This window comes from Podarcis muralis, chromosome 2 (assembly GCF_964188315.1).
Source record: "Podarcis muralis chromosome 2, rPodMur119.hap1.1, whole genome shotgun sequence".
In the NCBI taxonomy this organism is placed as follows: Eukaryota; Metazoa; Chordata; class Lepidosauria; order Squamata; family Lacertidae; genus Podarcis; species Podarcis muralis.
The window spans coordinates 100,187,082-100,203,226 of record NC_135656.1 but is presented as its reverse complement, the minus strand read 5'-3'; the positions used below and the strand labels follow the sequence as shown (position 1 = coordinate 100,203,226).

Genomic DNA, 16,145 nt, shown 5'->3' with positions numbered 1-16,145 from the left:
CGAACTTTTTTTGGAAGCTGAACGTGCTCTGTTTTGAGCGTTACACTTCCAATTTGAGTGCCACGCTTCCATTTTGAGTGTTACGCTGAGGACTGTCTGGTTTTGCTATTTATTTTGCGTTTTTGTTTTTGTGACTCTTTTTGTTTTGTTTTTGTGATTGTGTGGAACCCAGTTTAGCTACTGATTGATTGATTGATTGATTGATTGTGTGACCTCAGTACATGGTTTATTGCTTTCATTTTATGGATCAGTAGTCTCATTTTATAGTAAAATTCATCTTAAATTGCTGTTTTAGGGGTTGTTTTTAAAACTCCGGAACGGATTAATCCATTTTGCATTACTTTCTGTGGTAAAGCGTGCCTTGGTTTTGGAACGCTTTGGTTTTGGAATGGACTTCTGGAATGGATTACATTTGAGAATCAAGGTACCACTAGAGATCCCCAGCATCTCTAGGTAGGGCTGAGAGAGATGCCTTTCTGAATCCCTGACATAGATACACAATACTAAGCTGGATGGACCAAAGGTCTAACTTGGTAGAAGGCAACTTCCATCCGAGTGTGACACTCTTATAGTGTCTCTCAAGGCTGGACTATATTGGAATGTAGCAGGAGTTCCCATGTGAGCCTTCTTAGATGCAAAGGAGAACAGGCCTCCTGCTCTTTTAATAGTTTCCAGCAGGTCACAAAAGCTATACCTGCTGAAATTCCCTCTTCTGCACAACTACTGAAGGTGCAGGAACCCAGCTTCCTTGTGGATCTGCTCACCCTAGAGTCTTCTCAAGGCAAATAGGAAATTCCTCATGTTTCCTCATGTGAATATGGTTCTTTCCTGTTTTTATGGAGGAATCATGGGGGAACAGCAGCAGCGAGGTTGTCCAATGAAGCTTGCTGTTGTGTCACACCTTGCCCACTCAGGTGAATGAAATTTAGCACAACACGCTGGCATATTGATCAAAAAGCCACCGTTCTATAACACAACAGGGACTGCTATATGAAAGGAACACTGGAAAAGAGGGCAAAAGAACTTGCATTGTATTCAAGAAAGCTAACACAATATTCACCGTGTTTGAATGCACCCTAGGAATACTCAGGGGCCACAGAGAGTGGGGAGGGGTAAGGGAATGGAACAAACTGCCTAGAGTCCTGAACAGAAGCATACCATGCTGCACACTTCCGTTGCAGCTCTCCCTTGTAAAAGTCATCACCTCCATTAATTTGGTGAGACCAGCAAGGCTACTATTACAGTCTAGTCACCTGTGTTCGGTGTTTGCTTTGAGTCTGCTTGTCTCTATAGCTCGGTGTGTGGGCAGTGGAGGTTTTTGCCTTCAGCAACTGCAAGTTCAGGCATGTGCCTCTTCAATTCAAAATGTGCGTGGCTCTATTTTAAAAAAACAAACCCAAACCAACAAACCTAAAGAATGTCTTCAAAAGACGTTGAGGAAGCTGGCCGCTTGCCACTCTCACACCGGCTAAATCAATAGCAAACAAGTATCAGGGTAAGTGATCCCCATGGCAAAACTTTGTCTTACTGTACATATTTGCAGAACAACTTCTTCTAGCAATTACCAAGGAATGTCACCGAGCTTGCACAAAACAAACTGCCGGTAAAAGAAATGGCAGTCAATCCAGCAGCTGTCTGGATGAATTGATCCATGCCATATAATTAGCTATCCCTCCCCCTTTTTTTAAGGAAGTGGCATGGCTGGAATGGGTATATATTAATACCTGGAAACGTACCAAGGAACTAATGTAGTGAAAAATGGTAGTGCTCTAACCGAGGCTGGTAAACAGATCCTTTTCCTATTTAGAACCTTTGCTATTTTTATAATGTCAGCACTAGAGGGAACAACTTTATTAGACAGCAATATTTTTGCGAGGCAAAGTGTGTGTGGTACCTGTGCCCTGGCTGTGTAGACTCTGGAATTTCATTTAGTGGCTGGGCTTTCTCGTGGTATAATTGTTTTTAAAAATAGAATAACTGTTCCCTTAAATATATTAATAATAATGGAAGCAGAGTTTGTTCAGTTGTAGAGCACATACCTCAGTCAGTAGAGCATAAGACCCTTAATCTCAGGGTTATGGGTCCAAGTGCCACATTGGGCAAAAAAGATTCCTGCATTTCAGGGAGTTGGACTAAATGGCCCTTGCGGTCCCTTCCAGCTCTCCAATTTTACGATTCTGTTTTGTCCAGGGTTCAGTCTCTGCCATCTCCAATTAAAAGGATACTGATGCTGGTGAAGAGGAAAGAGAGAGACCTCTGCTGGAGAGTGTTGCTGGGACTGAAGTAGCTGGACTAAGACAGCTTCCTATATATCCAGCTGTTAGGAGTGTAAATATATATGTGGGCAAACCTCAATAGAAGAAGCCAAAGGGACGAATCAGGACCTTCAGTGATTTCCCACCCAGCAGCATAAGTGATGAAATCAATGGCCACCAGTGACCTTCTAGAAGAACCTTGTGGATTAGCATCAATTTGGCACACGGGATGCTGCCTTCTGCTGAGTCAGACCATAGATCCATCAAGCTCAGTATTGGCTTGCAGTTCCGGCTAACTCAATATTGACTGGCAGCGGCTCTCCAGGGTTTCAGGCAGGGTCTCTTTAACTACCTGGAGATGGTGTGGATTGAACCAGACACTTTCTGCATGCGAAAGCAGCTGCTCTGCCGTTGAGCTATGCCCCTTGTGGTTGGCAGGCTCAGGGCCGGATTTTGGTTTGATGAGGCCCTAAGCTACTGAAGGAAATGGGGACCTTTGTATGTCCAGCTGTCCTTTGTCAAAAACAAATTGTCACTCTTTTGTGTGTTGAATATATGCTATATGGTAATTTCTGGCCCTACTAGGTATCTAAAGCCATTTGCACATAACAAAATATGTATTTTATCAAAGTAATTGTTGAACTGAAATACAGTTAAGAAGAAGTATATTAAAAGTGACATTTTTGGGGGGTGCCCAAGAAAGTGGAGCCCTAAGCCATAGCTTGTTTAGCTTATACGTAAATCCGGTACTGGGCAGGCTGCTAGTTCAAAACTATAATCACTCCCCCTGCCTTACTCCTTTCTGAAATTTTAAGGGTTACTTAGAAAGCTTGACTAAAGGCACTGGAGAACAAAAATTACCAGATAATTCTTAGTTGGGAAAACCCTGGGGCAGGTTTCTTCATTGTACATACATTGCCCAGTTGCCAAAGTCATCTTTCTTTCTTTTTCAGACTTTGTGGCCAGGTTCATCTCTACCCAGGGGTTCAAGGGGTGTGGGGCACCCAGGTGTCGAGCTCTGAAGAGCGCCAGCCTGAGTGCCCAGGGAGGAGAGCTGTAGTCTGGGGAGAGCAGAGCCCGTCTGAGTGCCATGTGCTCTTCTTCTGCGTGCTCTGCGTTCGGGGCCAGCGAGGTGATGACGAGGCAGCTGGCCGGCTCTGCCCTGCACGTGTGCCTGGAGCCTTGGACTGGTCTAGGGCTATCAAGGGGCCCGCCCACCCAGCGCACGTTGCTCACCCCCCAGGCACCTGGCTTCGCTCAGTCACCGCCGCCTTGTGCTCTGCACTGCTGCAAGTTTCTGAGGCGGCCAGCCCTGTGAGAAGAGGGAGGTGGGTGATGGGGAAGGGGAAGGGGAAGTGGAGTATGAGGAGGAGGAAGGCACCGCCACCATGGAGGAAGAAGAGAGGCGCCCCGACTCGCCCCTGTTCTTCCTCCTCTATCCAGGCCGCGGGTTTGCAGCCCTGAGCGCCTGGAGAGCCCCCCCCCCCCCCCGCCGGACCCTTGCAGGGTTCACTTGTTGGGATTTTCCATTCCACCTTTAGTGGCAGGCATGGGATTGTTACTTGTCACATGTCTGTTTACATTCCAGGACAGTTTGCTTGCACAAGCTCAACTTCCGCTGTATTGTTTTTCTTTTGCTTTGACTCTCTCTCCGAGGAGACGGCAAGGAGAGACGACATGTTTCTTTGTCTTGATTTATGTTTAATATATCTGTAGTTCATAGTACAGTGGTACCTCGGGTTAAGAACTTAATTCGTTCTGGAGGTCCGTTCTTAACCTGAAACTGTTCTTAACCTGAAGCACCACTTTAGCTAATGGGGCCTCCTGCTGCAGCTGTGCCGCCACCAAGCAATTTCTGTTCTCATTCTGAAGCCAAGTTCTTAACCCAAGGTACTATTTCTAGGTTAGCAGAGTCTGTAACCTGAAGCATATGTAACCCGAGGTACCATTGTATTAATATTATTGAGTACAATGCTAGCAATTCTGTCCTGCTTTCTAATGTTGCTTTCACACTGCAGTACCTGTTGCATTATGGAACTGCGGCTTTTTGGTGACATCCTGGGGTGTCACACTGAATCTCATTTGTACCAGTGACCATGGTGTTACACAACAACAAATGTCATTGGACGGTGCTGCTAACCCCCTGCCCTTTCTGCGCATGCATGCTTCTGTTCCCTCATGATTCTCCTATGAAAATAGCTGGAAAGAAATGTATGCTGTCACACCGCCCAAAAATCCACCATTTAAGTCCTGTGATTTTCTGGGTTAATAGGGTTGCAAAAAGATTTATTTTTTTTCTGGAACGAATTAAGACATAGATGAGCACAAAACTTCTGCCATATTGCATCAGATTTCCAGAAGTCACTTTTATGTCATGCGAAAGCCATGATATAAAGCAAAAATTAGCAGGGAAACATCAGGGAAACAAAATAAACTGCTATGAGAATGCAGCCTAGCTCAGTTCAACTGTACTCTATTGAGCTCTATTTCTGAATTTTCTGCTGATTGATTATTGGCATCGTTTTATTGCTCTTTTCAAATTGCAGTATATGTTTTAAATTAGTTGATATTATGAACTCTCTACTGATGGGATAGATTTAAAAGAACAAAAACAAATAAATTATTTTGATCTATCAAATGCTTCAAAAAGAGCTAGCATCTAGGCAGAAGTCTTTAGTATAGTGGTGAAGAAGGTTTCTTTTAAAATAGTGTGAGATATAGTTTTGCCACTTTGGCAAAGGAGGATTTCGCCATCCGTTCTGCTTCCGTCTCCAAGCAGCGGCATTTTGGCCAAGTGTAAGATTAGTGGGCTTGATATGGTACAAACTGGACAGAAACTCAATTGACCTTTGCCCTGCAGGAGATCACATCTCTTCCCATCACAAAACGATTGTTCAATTGACAAATTTCCTGTGACAAGAAAATGGTATTCGCCCACACAGTAGGAAGAGTTCTTAAATGGACTTGGTTTTTGACACTCGCAGCAGAACTGTAGAGAAGAGGAGGGGCTAGAGTGGTAACTTATCCTGGCATTCGTGAATGTTCACTGACAACATATCTAGATCAAAACATGATGCCTTGAAAAATAGGTTGAATTCAGATGCCAAGGCAGTGACTGGAGCATTAACCAGGGCAGTTAAACACACAAAAAAGAACTGAAAATAGATCAGGGGAGTGGAGACTCAGTACAGTGGCACCTCGGGTTAAGTACTTAATTCATTCCGGAGGTCCATTCTTAACCTGAAGCTCTTCTTAACCTGAAGCACCACTTTAGCTAATGGGGCCTCCTGCTGCCACCACACCGCCGGAGCACGATTTCTGTTCTCATCCTGAAGCAAAGTTCTTAACCTGAGGTAATATTTCTGGGTTAGCAGAGTCTGTAACCTGAAGCGTATGTAACCCGAGGTACCACTGTATTGGAAGGGATAGAAATTGATTAGGTGGGCAAAGAAAGTTCAGATACAGTAGTATAAAGGAAGCAATGCAACACAGAGGTTTGTTGAGATCCTTTCAACACATCTCCAACTGCTCCATTCTAGCAGCAATGGTGAAAGCTGTGTTTCTGTGTAGAGTAATGCCTGGTTTTCTGAAACTCTTTCAGTTGGTGAGGAAGTCAGTGAAATTCTCCTCCACCTCCGAATTCTCTCCCATGGAGCTTTATTTGGGAAGAACATGAGCAAAATGATTGCAGTACAAGCACCTGAGACAGATCTGGGCATGGTTTCCAACAGACAGGTCAGAGTTCCTACCTGATTGGGTTTTCTCTTTCACTTCAGTGGAGAGAGCAAAAAATATGCATGCCCTGAGACACACAGAGCTCCATTGAAGTGACTGAGGAAGCCCTGGCAGCCAGGTGAGCTCAACAAATATATCAGAGCTCTCATATCAGCAAAAGGGATTTATGGGATGGAGACATGAGGTGGAAATCTTGAACACAGCAATATGTACACTGAAGTTAATGGGATTTATGTGTGTATAAATATGGACTAGATTGCCGCCTAAACATTTTATTATTTGCTCTCCTACATCCCCAGGTCCATAATTCCCCGGACTTAAACTACCTTCGATTGTTTCTCATTCTCTCTATCTTTCATATTTACATTTTTATTGATATTTTAATGAAAACTGTAGGACAAGATATAGGAGCCACTTGGAGTTCTGATAAGAAAAGCCCTTGTGGAAATCGAAAAAGTTAAAAATTACATTACATTGAATTGGCTAAACTAACAGAGGTAATCAGAGACCAACCTAAACAAAAGTTCAGAAGAGTAGGGAAAGTGTAAAGATTACTTTATAAAACAGTTTTGATTTTGATTAATTTCTGCAAGATGATTTATGATTCTTAGGTTATGTATGTGAGACAATCATAATAATAATTCACAAAGGAAACTGTTGAAAAGAAATAAATTTAAAAGCTGTTATCAGGATGAAGGAAGTCAAAATTTTATGTTATTTATATTTATGTGGTGTAAATGTATAGGTTTCGTTGGTTGTAACTTTTATTGTCATTATCTAATTCCTAATATCTTTTTATTGCTGTATATATTTTTTTCTTCTGTTTTGTTGTCCTGATGTATCAATAAAATCATTTTAAAAAGAAAAGTTAAAAATCACAGTTCCATCTGACACTGGACATAGCAGCGAGAAATGTATGTAGTAAATTACGTCTTACGTCCCCAAACCCAAAATCAGTTAGAAAAAGATTGGGATGCCTTGTTAGAATGAATTCACATCCTAAGGATGCAATCACTTTAAGAAGGAATCATAGAAAAAAAGAGGGAAAAAGAGGAGCAAAGTAGACAAAAACAGAATGGCAGGCTGTACAAGATTCTGCTTGCACAAAACGGCTTTGCCCTAGCCTTTCCCCACTTTCCCCCCACCCAATTGGCTGGGGGGGGGGGGGCCAGGAGAGACCCCAGAGCAGTGTTCAGGAGGAGAAGAGGAGGGATCATCCCATCCCACAAGCTGCAATGCTTGTGCAGATAGAACAATGGGAACTGTGTGATACTGAATTCCACCCTACAGACTGAATGAATTGCTTTTAAAAATGTGAAAAATTGCTTCTGCCGTCTAATTATGTGAAATGCCGAAGCTCATCATGGTGGTTAATTAGGTTAATGTGAACTACAGCAGGGGGACTTTAAATTATATATATATTTTTAAGTCTGATGGCTTCCAGCGGCCGTGCCAGTAAGAGACGGGCGTATTGGGAAATGATGCATTGGGCAGTCTGCACCGAAATGGTGAGAGGCCACTAAGAAGTTTGTCAGAGCTCTATAGTTCAAATTAAATATGAGGGTCTGGGAAGGAGCTACAGACAAATGCATTTAACCCACAACAACCCAATCTTGCTTTAGCATGATCAAATCCAGCACATCTCTCCACGACACTGCACAGGCCTTAAAAAAAACAACCCTTACTTTGTACATCATTTGTCATGCCTGTGTGAGCATCGTGGAGGGCCCAGCTTTATCACGCCACAGGGTACCATCTGCTGCATTGTGCCTGTCACTCTCTGGCATCCAATAGAGGGCTCCCTTTCTCTTGCACATGCATTATCCAGCTCATCAATACCATATTTTATCTGTCTCCATTTGCCTCCTGTGGTTCCTCGGGGTGATTGACAAATGAAGGCGTAAAGAAAAAGGCTTTGATCCTGCCCGGAGTATGAGAAGTTTGGCGGTTTCAAGTCTGGCGGATGCGTCTCCCAGCATCCTTTGTGAATATGTGAAATATACTTGGAGTCAAGAGTGGATTTCATGCTCTTTATTCAGCTCATGGTAGCGAGGAATTGAAGTTTCCCCAAAATATCTGCTTTGTGATTGGCTAATTCCGGGATTCTCCTGTAGGCCAATCAGGTTGCGGATTCACTTCCACCTGGAGCTGGATTGGGTGGCTCCTGCCGACCAACCATACTGCTGCATTGTTCTAGGACCAATCAGACTGCTGCATTCTGACTCCTATTGTTCTCGGACCAATCAGACTGCTGCATTCTGGATCCTATTGTTCTAGGACCAATCAGACTGCTGCATTTTGGATCCTATTCAACTCAGTACATAACAATATGGAAACTGGGGAGGCTGTACAGTCGTACCTTGGTTTTTGAACAGCTTAGTTCACGAACAATTCGGAACTCGAACATCGCAAACCCAGAAGTAGGTGTTCCGGTTTGCAAACTTTGCCTCGGAAAGCCAAACGTCCGGCACGGCTTCTTCAGCTTCCGATTGGCTGCAAGACGCTCCTGAAGCCAATCAGAAGCCATGCCTTGGTTTCTGAATGCTTCGAAAGACGAACAGACTTCCGGAACGCATTGTGTTTGAAAGCCAAAGCACAACTGTACTTCCATTCACTCTGACAACGTGAATTGCCATTACCAGATGCGATGATGGCCACCGACATGGTCATCTTTTAAAAAGAGCTTAGACAAATTCCTGGAGGATCACACTATTGATGGCTTCTTGTCATAATGGCTGCTAAGGTCCAGAAGTTGTTTTCTTCTGAATTCTCATAACTGGAGATAATGAGTGGCAGAGCACATTCCGAAAGCACCCATGGCTTTCGGAATGTTGTACTAGCTGGGTCATTTGTCTGATCCAGAGAGGTCTTCTAATGTTCTTCTGGCACTAACTGGTTAGCAGCCGCGATTTAAGGTTATTTAAGCCTCTCTGCATCAAAGAGCATTTTCATGAGAACACTAATTATTCTCCAACCCGCTCCATTCATCATTTGAACAATTGCACTAGGAAAGCTGTTAGAGACAATCATGTATATTCATGTTCAAAATCCAGGAGACTCTGTGCTTAATTAATGTTACTGGGTTCTGTCAAAAAAAGAAAGGAGGAAGGAAAGAAATTGCACAGAAATGGAATAAAGGAGTTCTGCAACAATCTAAAGGGGGGGACCCCCCACCAAGCTGAAATGCCAGTTTGGACTGATTCCTACGGCCCCCTCTGAACCAGCTCTAAACATCCAGAAAATTCAAAGCTCATTACAGCTGGTTGCAAAGCCAGTCATGGCAGGGCAGGGCATTTTGATACTGAGAAGCATAGCCTCCTACCATTCCTTGTATCTCCCTAACACCTGGGACTCAGCTACATTAGTCAAGAAACAGTGTTTTGAATGTGTTATATACATGCAACACCAGATGGCACCAGAGAGCAAAAGAATTTTCTAAGCGGTTTTCCATAGTGATTTTTTTTCTTTTGTTATAATGTAAGGTTACCAGATTTTTTTTTCCAATGAATCCGGGGACACTTCATTGAAATGAGTCGGAATGATAGGATTTTGTCAGGCGACTGATTTATAAATCTGGGGACTGTTCCCGGGAAGCTTTATTATAAAGATTTAATTTCTGACTTGTTTATAGTTATGCTTGTTTTTTCCTCTGTGTAGATCCACCCGTAAACTTAAAAACCCCAGTGATTCATGGTGGGACTACGATAGATACCTATCATGGGAAAGGAGCAGGCACATTGTTTGTCATTCCTTAGATCAAAGAAGTAGCTGTCACTATCTAGGCAAGATGTGTGAGGCATCGGGAATATTCAGATGTATTCCTCCCTGCCCATCTTTGCTTTCATGCACACCAACACAAACATAAGAGACATAAGAGAAGACGTACCCCATGTTGTTTACACTGGAGAGATGGAGCTACAGATTTCTATGCCTGTGTGTCAACTGGAGATCAAATATCTATTGTGCATATGGCATAGTCTTGAAGATCAGGAACTTCTTGGGTTCAAAATGGGAAGGTTTCACTGACCGGATATTACAGATGCACCCCTGCCTTCCAGTTGACCATTGCAAGCCCTGACAAATTTGTCACTACCCAAACCCAACATATAGTACTGCCAACTGAGATTTTCCACTGGGGCAGGGCAGACTTTGGGCCTCCTTTCAGAAATGGCCTTGGCCCTCATGGTACTTCGTTATGAGTATGGCCAAGGGCTCCTTCCAATGGAGGCAAAGCAAGGAAGTGCTACAACAACTGTAACTGGCCTCAACCTGGACCACTAAGCACCATGGTGGAGGCTTCCCAGCACCAGGCCAATGGGAGTAGGGGAAGGGATCATGTTCATTTGCTGGCAATTCATCGTTTCATCTCTTGCAAACAAAGAAATGTGCCTAAGTTGAGGGCTGTGCAAATTATTTCCCTTTGTCAAATTAACCTCTAACAAGTCACCTGGCATAACCAATCAATAAGTGAAATTAGTCTCTTTCTGTAGCTGCATATAGATTTCCCCAGTGTGGCTGCCCATCGCTTCCCAGGCACGAGGATGACAATGATGAGTGCCTGTCACAAACTCCATGAATATTAAGGCCTCGTTTATTGGACAGCCTTAACTAATGAGATGCATTGAGAGTCACTCGTCCAAAAACAATTGCATTTCAAGGAAGCCCAGGAAATCAGAGGGTAGTATTGATGGGCTCCTGTGAATTTGCTGCAAATTTCCAAAAAAAGTGCACGTGCATTCTGCTAACTTGTTTCTCTACCTGCTTCACATATTGTCTTTTTCAGTGATGGGAAGAGACAGTAGGTGCAAATTTAATAATTCCAAACTTCCTAGATATGCATAGAAACCAGATTTTGAAGAGCCTTGGTATGTGATACCAATCAGGATTCCCCTGCTCGATCCAAACAGGTTTTAGTTTTCATTTAACCAGCACAATGTGATATAGATAAACAAATTAAATGGAGCCACCTAGAGAAATCATCAGCAATCTGGTGCTGGAAAATAAGAAGAGAAATATACTTCCTTGCAAATTTTGGCATCCAATTTCTTCTTTTTAATTTCATTCCTTTTGTCAGGAATCCAAGCGTCATAATAAAAGCACATGATCAGAGGGGAAGGTGATGGACTAGGAATTGTAGCAAAGATAAGAAATGCATCAAAACTCTTTGTGTAGTTTCCAGCTAAGTTTAAAAAATCTTCATTTCACCATGGTCCAAATAGGATTGAGGGCCATCTACTGCTATTAGCCATCTTTTTAAAAACAAAAAACAAGCATGTCACCCCACTGAGTTCAATGGCAGTTGCTCCCCAGAAAATGCACTGATGAACCAGTGGAATGAATCAGTGAAACAAAATGGTGGGAGTGGGTGATTCAATGAAACTATTCCTTCTGTAATGACTCAGTTCCATGATATTTTATTTGGTTAAATCACTCTTTTCCACCAGCTCTAGTTTTGATCAGCATTGCTTCCTCAGTCAAATTTCAAGATGAATTTAGAGCCCATGAAAAAGGATGAGCCGATGTGAAAAATTTACCGTATCTAGCTAAGGAAACATAGTTGATATTTCAGAGCAGCAACAAGCATCCTGAGATTTCATCCTGACAATCTTTTCAGTGTGTCCAGATTTTAAACAAAAAAAAAATTGCAAAGTGTTAATGGTTTAAACCAACATTATTGATGATCCAAGATAGGGCCACCTAGAATTGATTGCTGTCACTGCTGTCACTATGGAGATGTAGTCAAAACATTTGCTTACAGCTCCAATATCCAACCTATAGAGGCCTCCAGATCAATAGGTAATAAGTAAATTAAACTTCTAAGGGAATTGGTTTTCCCCATTCCTCTTTTTCCTCTTTTTAATAAACCTCAATACAAAGAAAGCAATTGATCAAATTTTCTTTTTAAAAAATTAAAAAATGATTAAATGCCATTTTCATATCAGAGTTATTGGATTAGACATTGTTGATTTATAAAGCACTCAGATGCTCAGGGAAATCATAGCAAAACGTAGGCCCTTTTCAAAGTTTCATGGATCCTAATTAGATATACAAAAACCAGGAGTAGTAGTACAATCAAGAAATTGCCTTTCATATGGAAAATGGCTTTAGCTCAATGGTAGATCACAAGTTGGAGTTGTATAAACTTCTAACATCCCCAGAAAAAGGATATCAGGTAGCAAAGATATTGGAGAGCTATTGGACTATGTGCATCCTTAGTCAAATTCATGCCAGATCTACATGTTGGCTATGAGCACATAATACTAAATCAGGGTTTAGCACTATATGAATGAGCTAGAAATGGGGTGGTACCAGATCCTACATAGCCCTACATCCTATTTGAGTGTTTTTTTTGCCTGCCCAGAATGAGTCCTTGCACTCTGATAATGCCTCTTGTTTGCCTAGGTAGAGGAGACAAATGTGTAATATATTGCTCTGTCCACTTTTGCCTCTGGATCTGCCCCCTGGAAAGTTGCCCATGAGTGAATGTGGACCTCAGGCTTAATAATGTTCCCTACCATAATTTCATAATACAAAACTCATGACATGGTGTCCTTGTATTGTGGGCTTCCCTGGCTTCGCTCTATTTTTGGCAGTTGCTTAGGGATGCAGGGTGATACAACGATATTGTATTGTGTCTTTCCAAGGAGAGAGCCCATGTCTCAAAAGCCTTCAAAAACATACATGGCTTCATTCTGAAAACGTTTCTTTTCAAAAGTCCATCTGAACCCCACTCCCTGATACTAAATCCATCTTCCCGCTGAAGACTAGTAGAGAAATAGATGGGTTATGATTAAATGATTGGCTTTAAAGGCTGAAGAAGTTATGGATCTTTAGGGAATTTCATTGGCATGTTCTTTTCAGGAGAGAGACTCTGAGACACCGAAGATATGCTTGTGAGATCCAGATTGTTTCTGATGGGTTCTTGAGGGACCTTCCACTTTCTTGCTCCTGACTTGCTGTTATACTGATAAAGATTTCCTGTGACTAAGGAAGAAAAGAAAAATGGTGTAACGTTGCATTATTAGCTGTGACTAGAATGAATGCAAAGTTAGTTTCATTTCTGAAAAATTTGCTTCATATTGATGAAGAATATCAGAAGTGCCTTGCTTTATGAAACCAAAGGCCCATGTAGTCCAGCATCCAGTTTGCACATTGGCCAACCAAATCATAGAAACCTAGAGTTGGAAGGGACCATGAGGGTTATCCAGTCCAACCCCTTGCAATGCAGGAATTTTTTGAACAACGTGGGGCCCTCAGATTAAGAGTCTCATGCTCTACTGTCTGAGCTATTTATGGGAAGCCCACAAGCAGGGTCATTCCTTTGTAATTCCCAGTAACTGGTATTCAGAGTGGAAAAAGAACATAGTCATCATAGGTAGTAGCTGTTGAATAAGAAGTACTGAAGGGAACAAATGAATAGGTGAGCTCCAGGAGGCCTGGTGGCACCATCTACTGCCAAAGGATTTTGTGAAAGGTATTTCCGTACAACCCATAGAAGGCATGTGTAAATGATTGCTGAAAATCATCTTACTCCTCAAATACTGACCAGATTGGGACAGTTGAACTCTGGAAAAGGAAACAGATTTGCTATACAGGCTGGATCTCTCTGTGCTAGTGTGTTTCCTTATATCAGAGCTTTCCAAACTGTGTGTCGCGACACGCTAGTGTGTCAGTGTGTCGTGTGAATGCTCCCCACATTCCTCCTAGGGAGGATATATTACCTGGATCTTTGGCTTCTCCATTGAACACAGTTTCATAAGTGGAGGTTTCCTGAAGTGAAAACAATAGCAGTCAAGTTTCATAAACATTGTAATTAATAAATGACTCGGTCTCCATTAACATCAGTACCTCAGCAGCAGCAGGAGAGAAGCAGCAGCCAGACCAACTGCAAAGCAGGTAAAAGTTTTGCTACCATCACCTTTCTTTGCCTTGATGCTGATTTCCACTGAAGGAAGAGGAGAGATGCTGGACCATCCCTGGAGGAAGATGCTGGACACACCTACCACTGATTTGCAACAGCCGGATACCAGATTTTTGGGTGGGGAAGTCAAAGGGAGGGGGAATAGTTGCTTATTTAGCTCCTCAGATGTTGTTTTACTACAACTCTCATAATAGCCAACCATTGGCCAAGCTGCCTGGGGCTGATGCATTCTTTCCATGTTTGCTTTAATGGAAGTGATGGCTCTCTCTCTATATATTTTCTTTACTGGGACACGGGTGGCGCTATGGTCTAAACCACCAAACCTCTTGGGCTTGCTGATCTTAAGGTCAGCAGTTCGAATCCGTGCAATGGGGTGAGCTCGCGTTGCTCTGTCCCAGATCCTGCCAACCTAGCAGTTTGAAAGCACACCAGTGCAAGTAGATAAATAGGTAGCACTGTGGCGGGAAGGTAAATGGCATTTCTGTATGCTCTGGCACTCATCATGGCGTCTTGTATGCCAGAAGCAGCTTAGTCATGCTGGCCACATGACCCAGAAAAGCTGTCTGCAGACAAACGCCAGCTCACTCGACCTGAAAGCTGAGATGAGTGCCGCACCCCATAGTCACATTTGACTGGACTTACTTTGACCTCATAGCAAAAATGTATACTTATTTAATTATTGTGAACTTTCATAATAAAATTCTTTACCAATTGTGTCCTTTTTCAGCCAGTGTCACAATATTACTTACTGTTATCACTTCCATGTTTTCGTTCTGGGTTCCTGCATCAACAATAAAAGGCATTTTACTTATGGGAATAAAATCAATGAACACAGACACACATTATCCATGATATGGATATAACAAAACAAACATCATAGCAACAGTACTGTATTTATAGTTCCACAGAAGGACTTACCTAAACTATATTTCTTTGTTCTGTAACAGAAGACATTTAATAGAAATCAGACATAATACTTTTAGTTCCATGCATATAGAACATAAGGCATCAATTCTCACAGATGCTTGCAGCAGGTGGATCAAAATGTGGCCCAGCATTTATTTTCACTGGCGGCTGAAAGTTCAGGTCCTTGAATCAACTTACCAGATTGGCTTATGGAAGTCTGTCTGCGGTGGGAAATGGTAGCACAACAAGGGAGGCTACGAGACTGGTATTAAAGACATCTGTGCCCCCAACTCCCCGCCGACACTGCCCAAGCCTTCCATAGAAAACAGAACTGCCACAAAGGAATCCCAACTCTAATTGTATGCACCATCTTCCTGTCCTTCACAGGTTTCCACAGATTTTCATTCTTTGGATTTTGGCCATTATGTCAAAAGACATACCTTTTTATTTCCCTGGGAGCTTTGGTCCGCTGTTTCAGACATGCTTCCTTACACCCGCCATATCTCCATATCAGAAAACACGACCAAGCAAGCAATCCAACAGCCATAATTGCCGCCAGTGTGAAGATGAACGGAACATACCAGTTATCAGAATGGAATGTGTTGACTGATGTGTATACAATAGTCAGACCTTTCTTTGGCTGTATGGGGAGAGGGAGAGGGAGAGGGAGGGGGAGAGGGAGAGGGAGAGCGAGAGGAAGAGAGAAAGAGAGAGAGAGAGAGAGAGAGAGAGAGAGAGGAAACTCTGAAACCATTTTAGTTTTGATGCAGTGAATGGCAAATCCAAGCTAAATCTCAACAACAACACAAGACACTGTATGATGGCTCTGGGGGAGTGTGATTAAGACAAACTAAAAGAAGATGGAGGTGATGGACTACATGGAACTGGCAGAAATGACCGGCAGAATCCGAGACCAGGGAGAAGAGTCGGTGGAAGAAGATTGGAAGAAATTCAAAGACTACCTACAGAAATATTGTAAAATTAATGAATGTTAGAATGATGTTGGATCAAAAGTTATGTGGTTTTCAGCTATAACGCTATAAGGAGTATGAAAAAAAAGGGACTATTAACAGACAAAAATTTAATGTTATAATATTTTAAGATTAAAGACTAGGATAAACAAAGAGGGAAAGGATTTGCTGAACTAACAAATTGAACGGGAATACAAAAAGGGAGGTGTGAGGAGGTCCGGGAAACAAGCAAATGAAAGATAAGTGATGGAAAGATGGAATTGTTTTTTAACTATTTTTATTTTGTATTTTTCTTTTTTCTTTTTTCATTTTGTAAAACTCTAATAAATATCTTTTAAAAAAAAAAGGCTAACTAAA

At 42.3% G+C, this 16,145-nt stretch overlaps 2 protein-coding genes across 2 annotated transcripts in view; both read right to left on the bottom strand.

Moving 5' to 3' along the window:
• Window positions 1-11,794: 11,794 nt before the first annotated feature.
• On the bottom strand, window positions 11,795-14,834 carry LOC114592777 (cadherin-related family member 3-like). Its single transcript, XM_077923479.1, has 3 exons — window positions 14,661-14,834; window positions 13,712-13,760; window positions 11,795-12,974 (listed from the first exon to the last, which is right to left on the bottom strand). Exons 1-3 carry the CDS (start codon window positions 14,712-14,714, stop codon window positions 12,811-12,813), a joined length of 267 nt encoding a protein of 88 aa, XP_077779605.1. The 5' UTR covers window positions 14,715-14,834; the 3' UTR covers window positions 11,795-12,810.
• A 139-nt stretch (window positions 14,835-14,973) lies between these two features.
• The window catches only part of LOC114591875 (cadherin-related family member 3-like), a 50,614-nt gene continuing 49,442 nt past the window's right edge, over window positions 14,974-16,145 (bottom strand). The window contains exon 16 of the mRNA XM_077923506.1: window positions 14,974-15,457. Within this exon, the coding sequence (XP_077779632.1) occupies window positions 15,245-15,457 (213 nt within the window). The 3' untranslated portion in view covers window positions 14,974-15,244. The remainder of the gene's footprint in view (window positions 15,458-16,145) is intronic.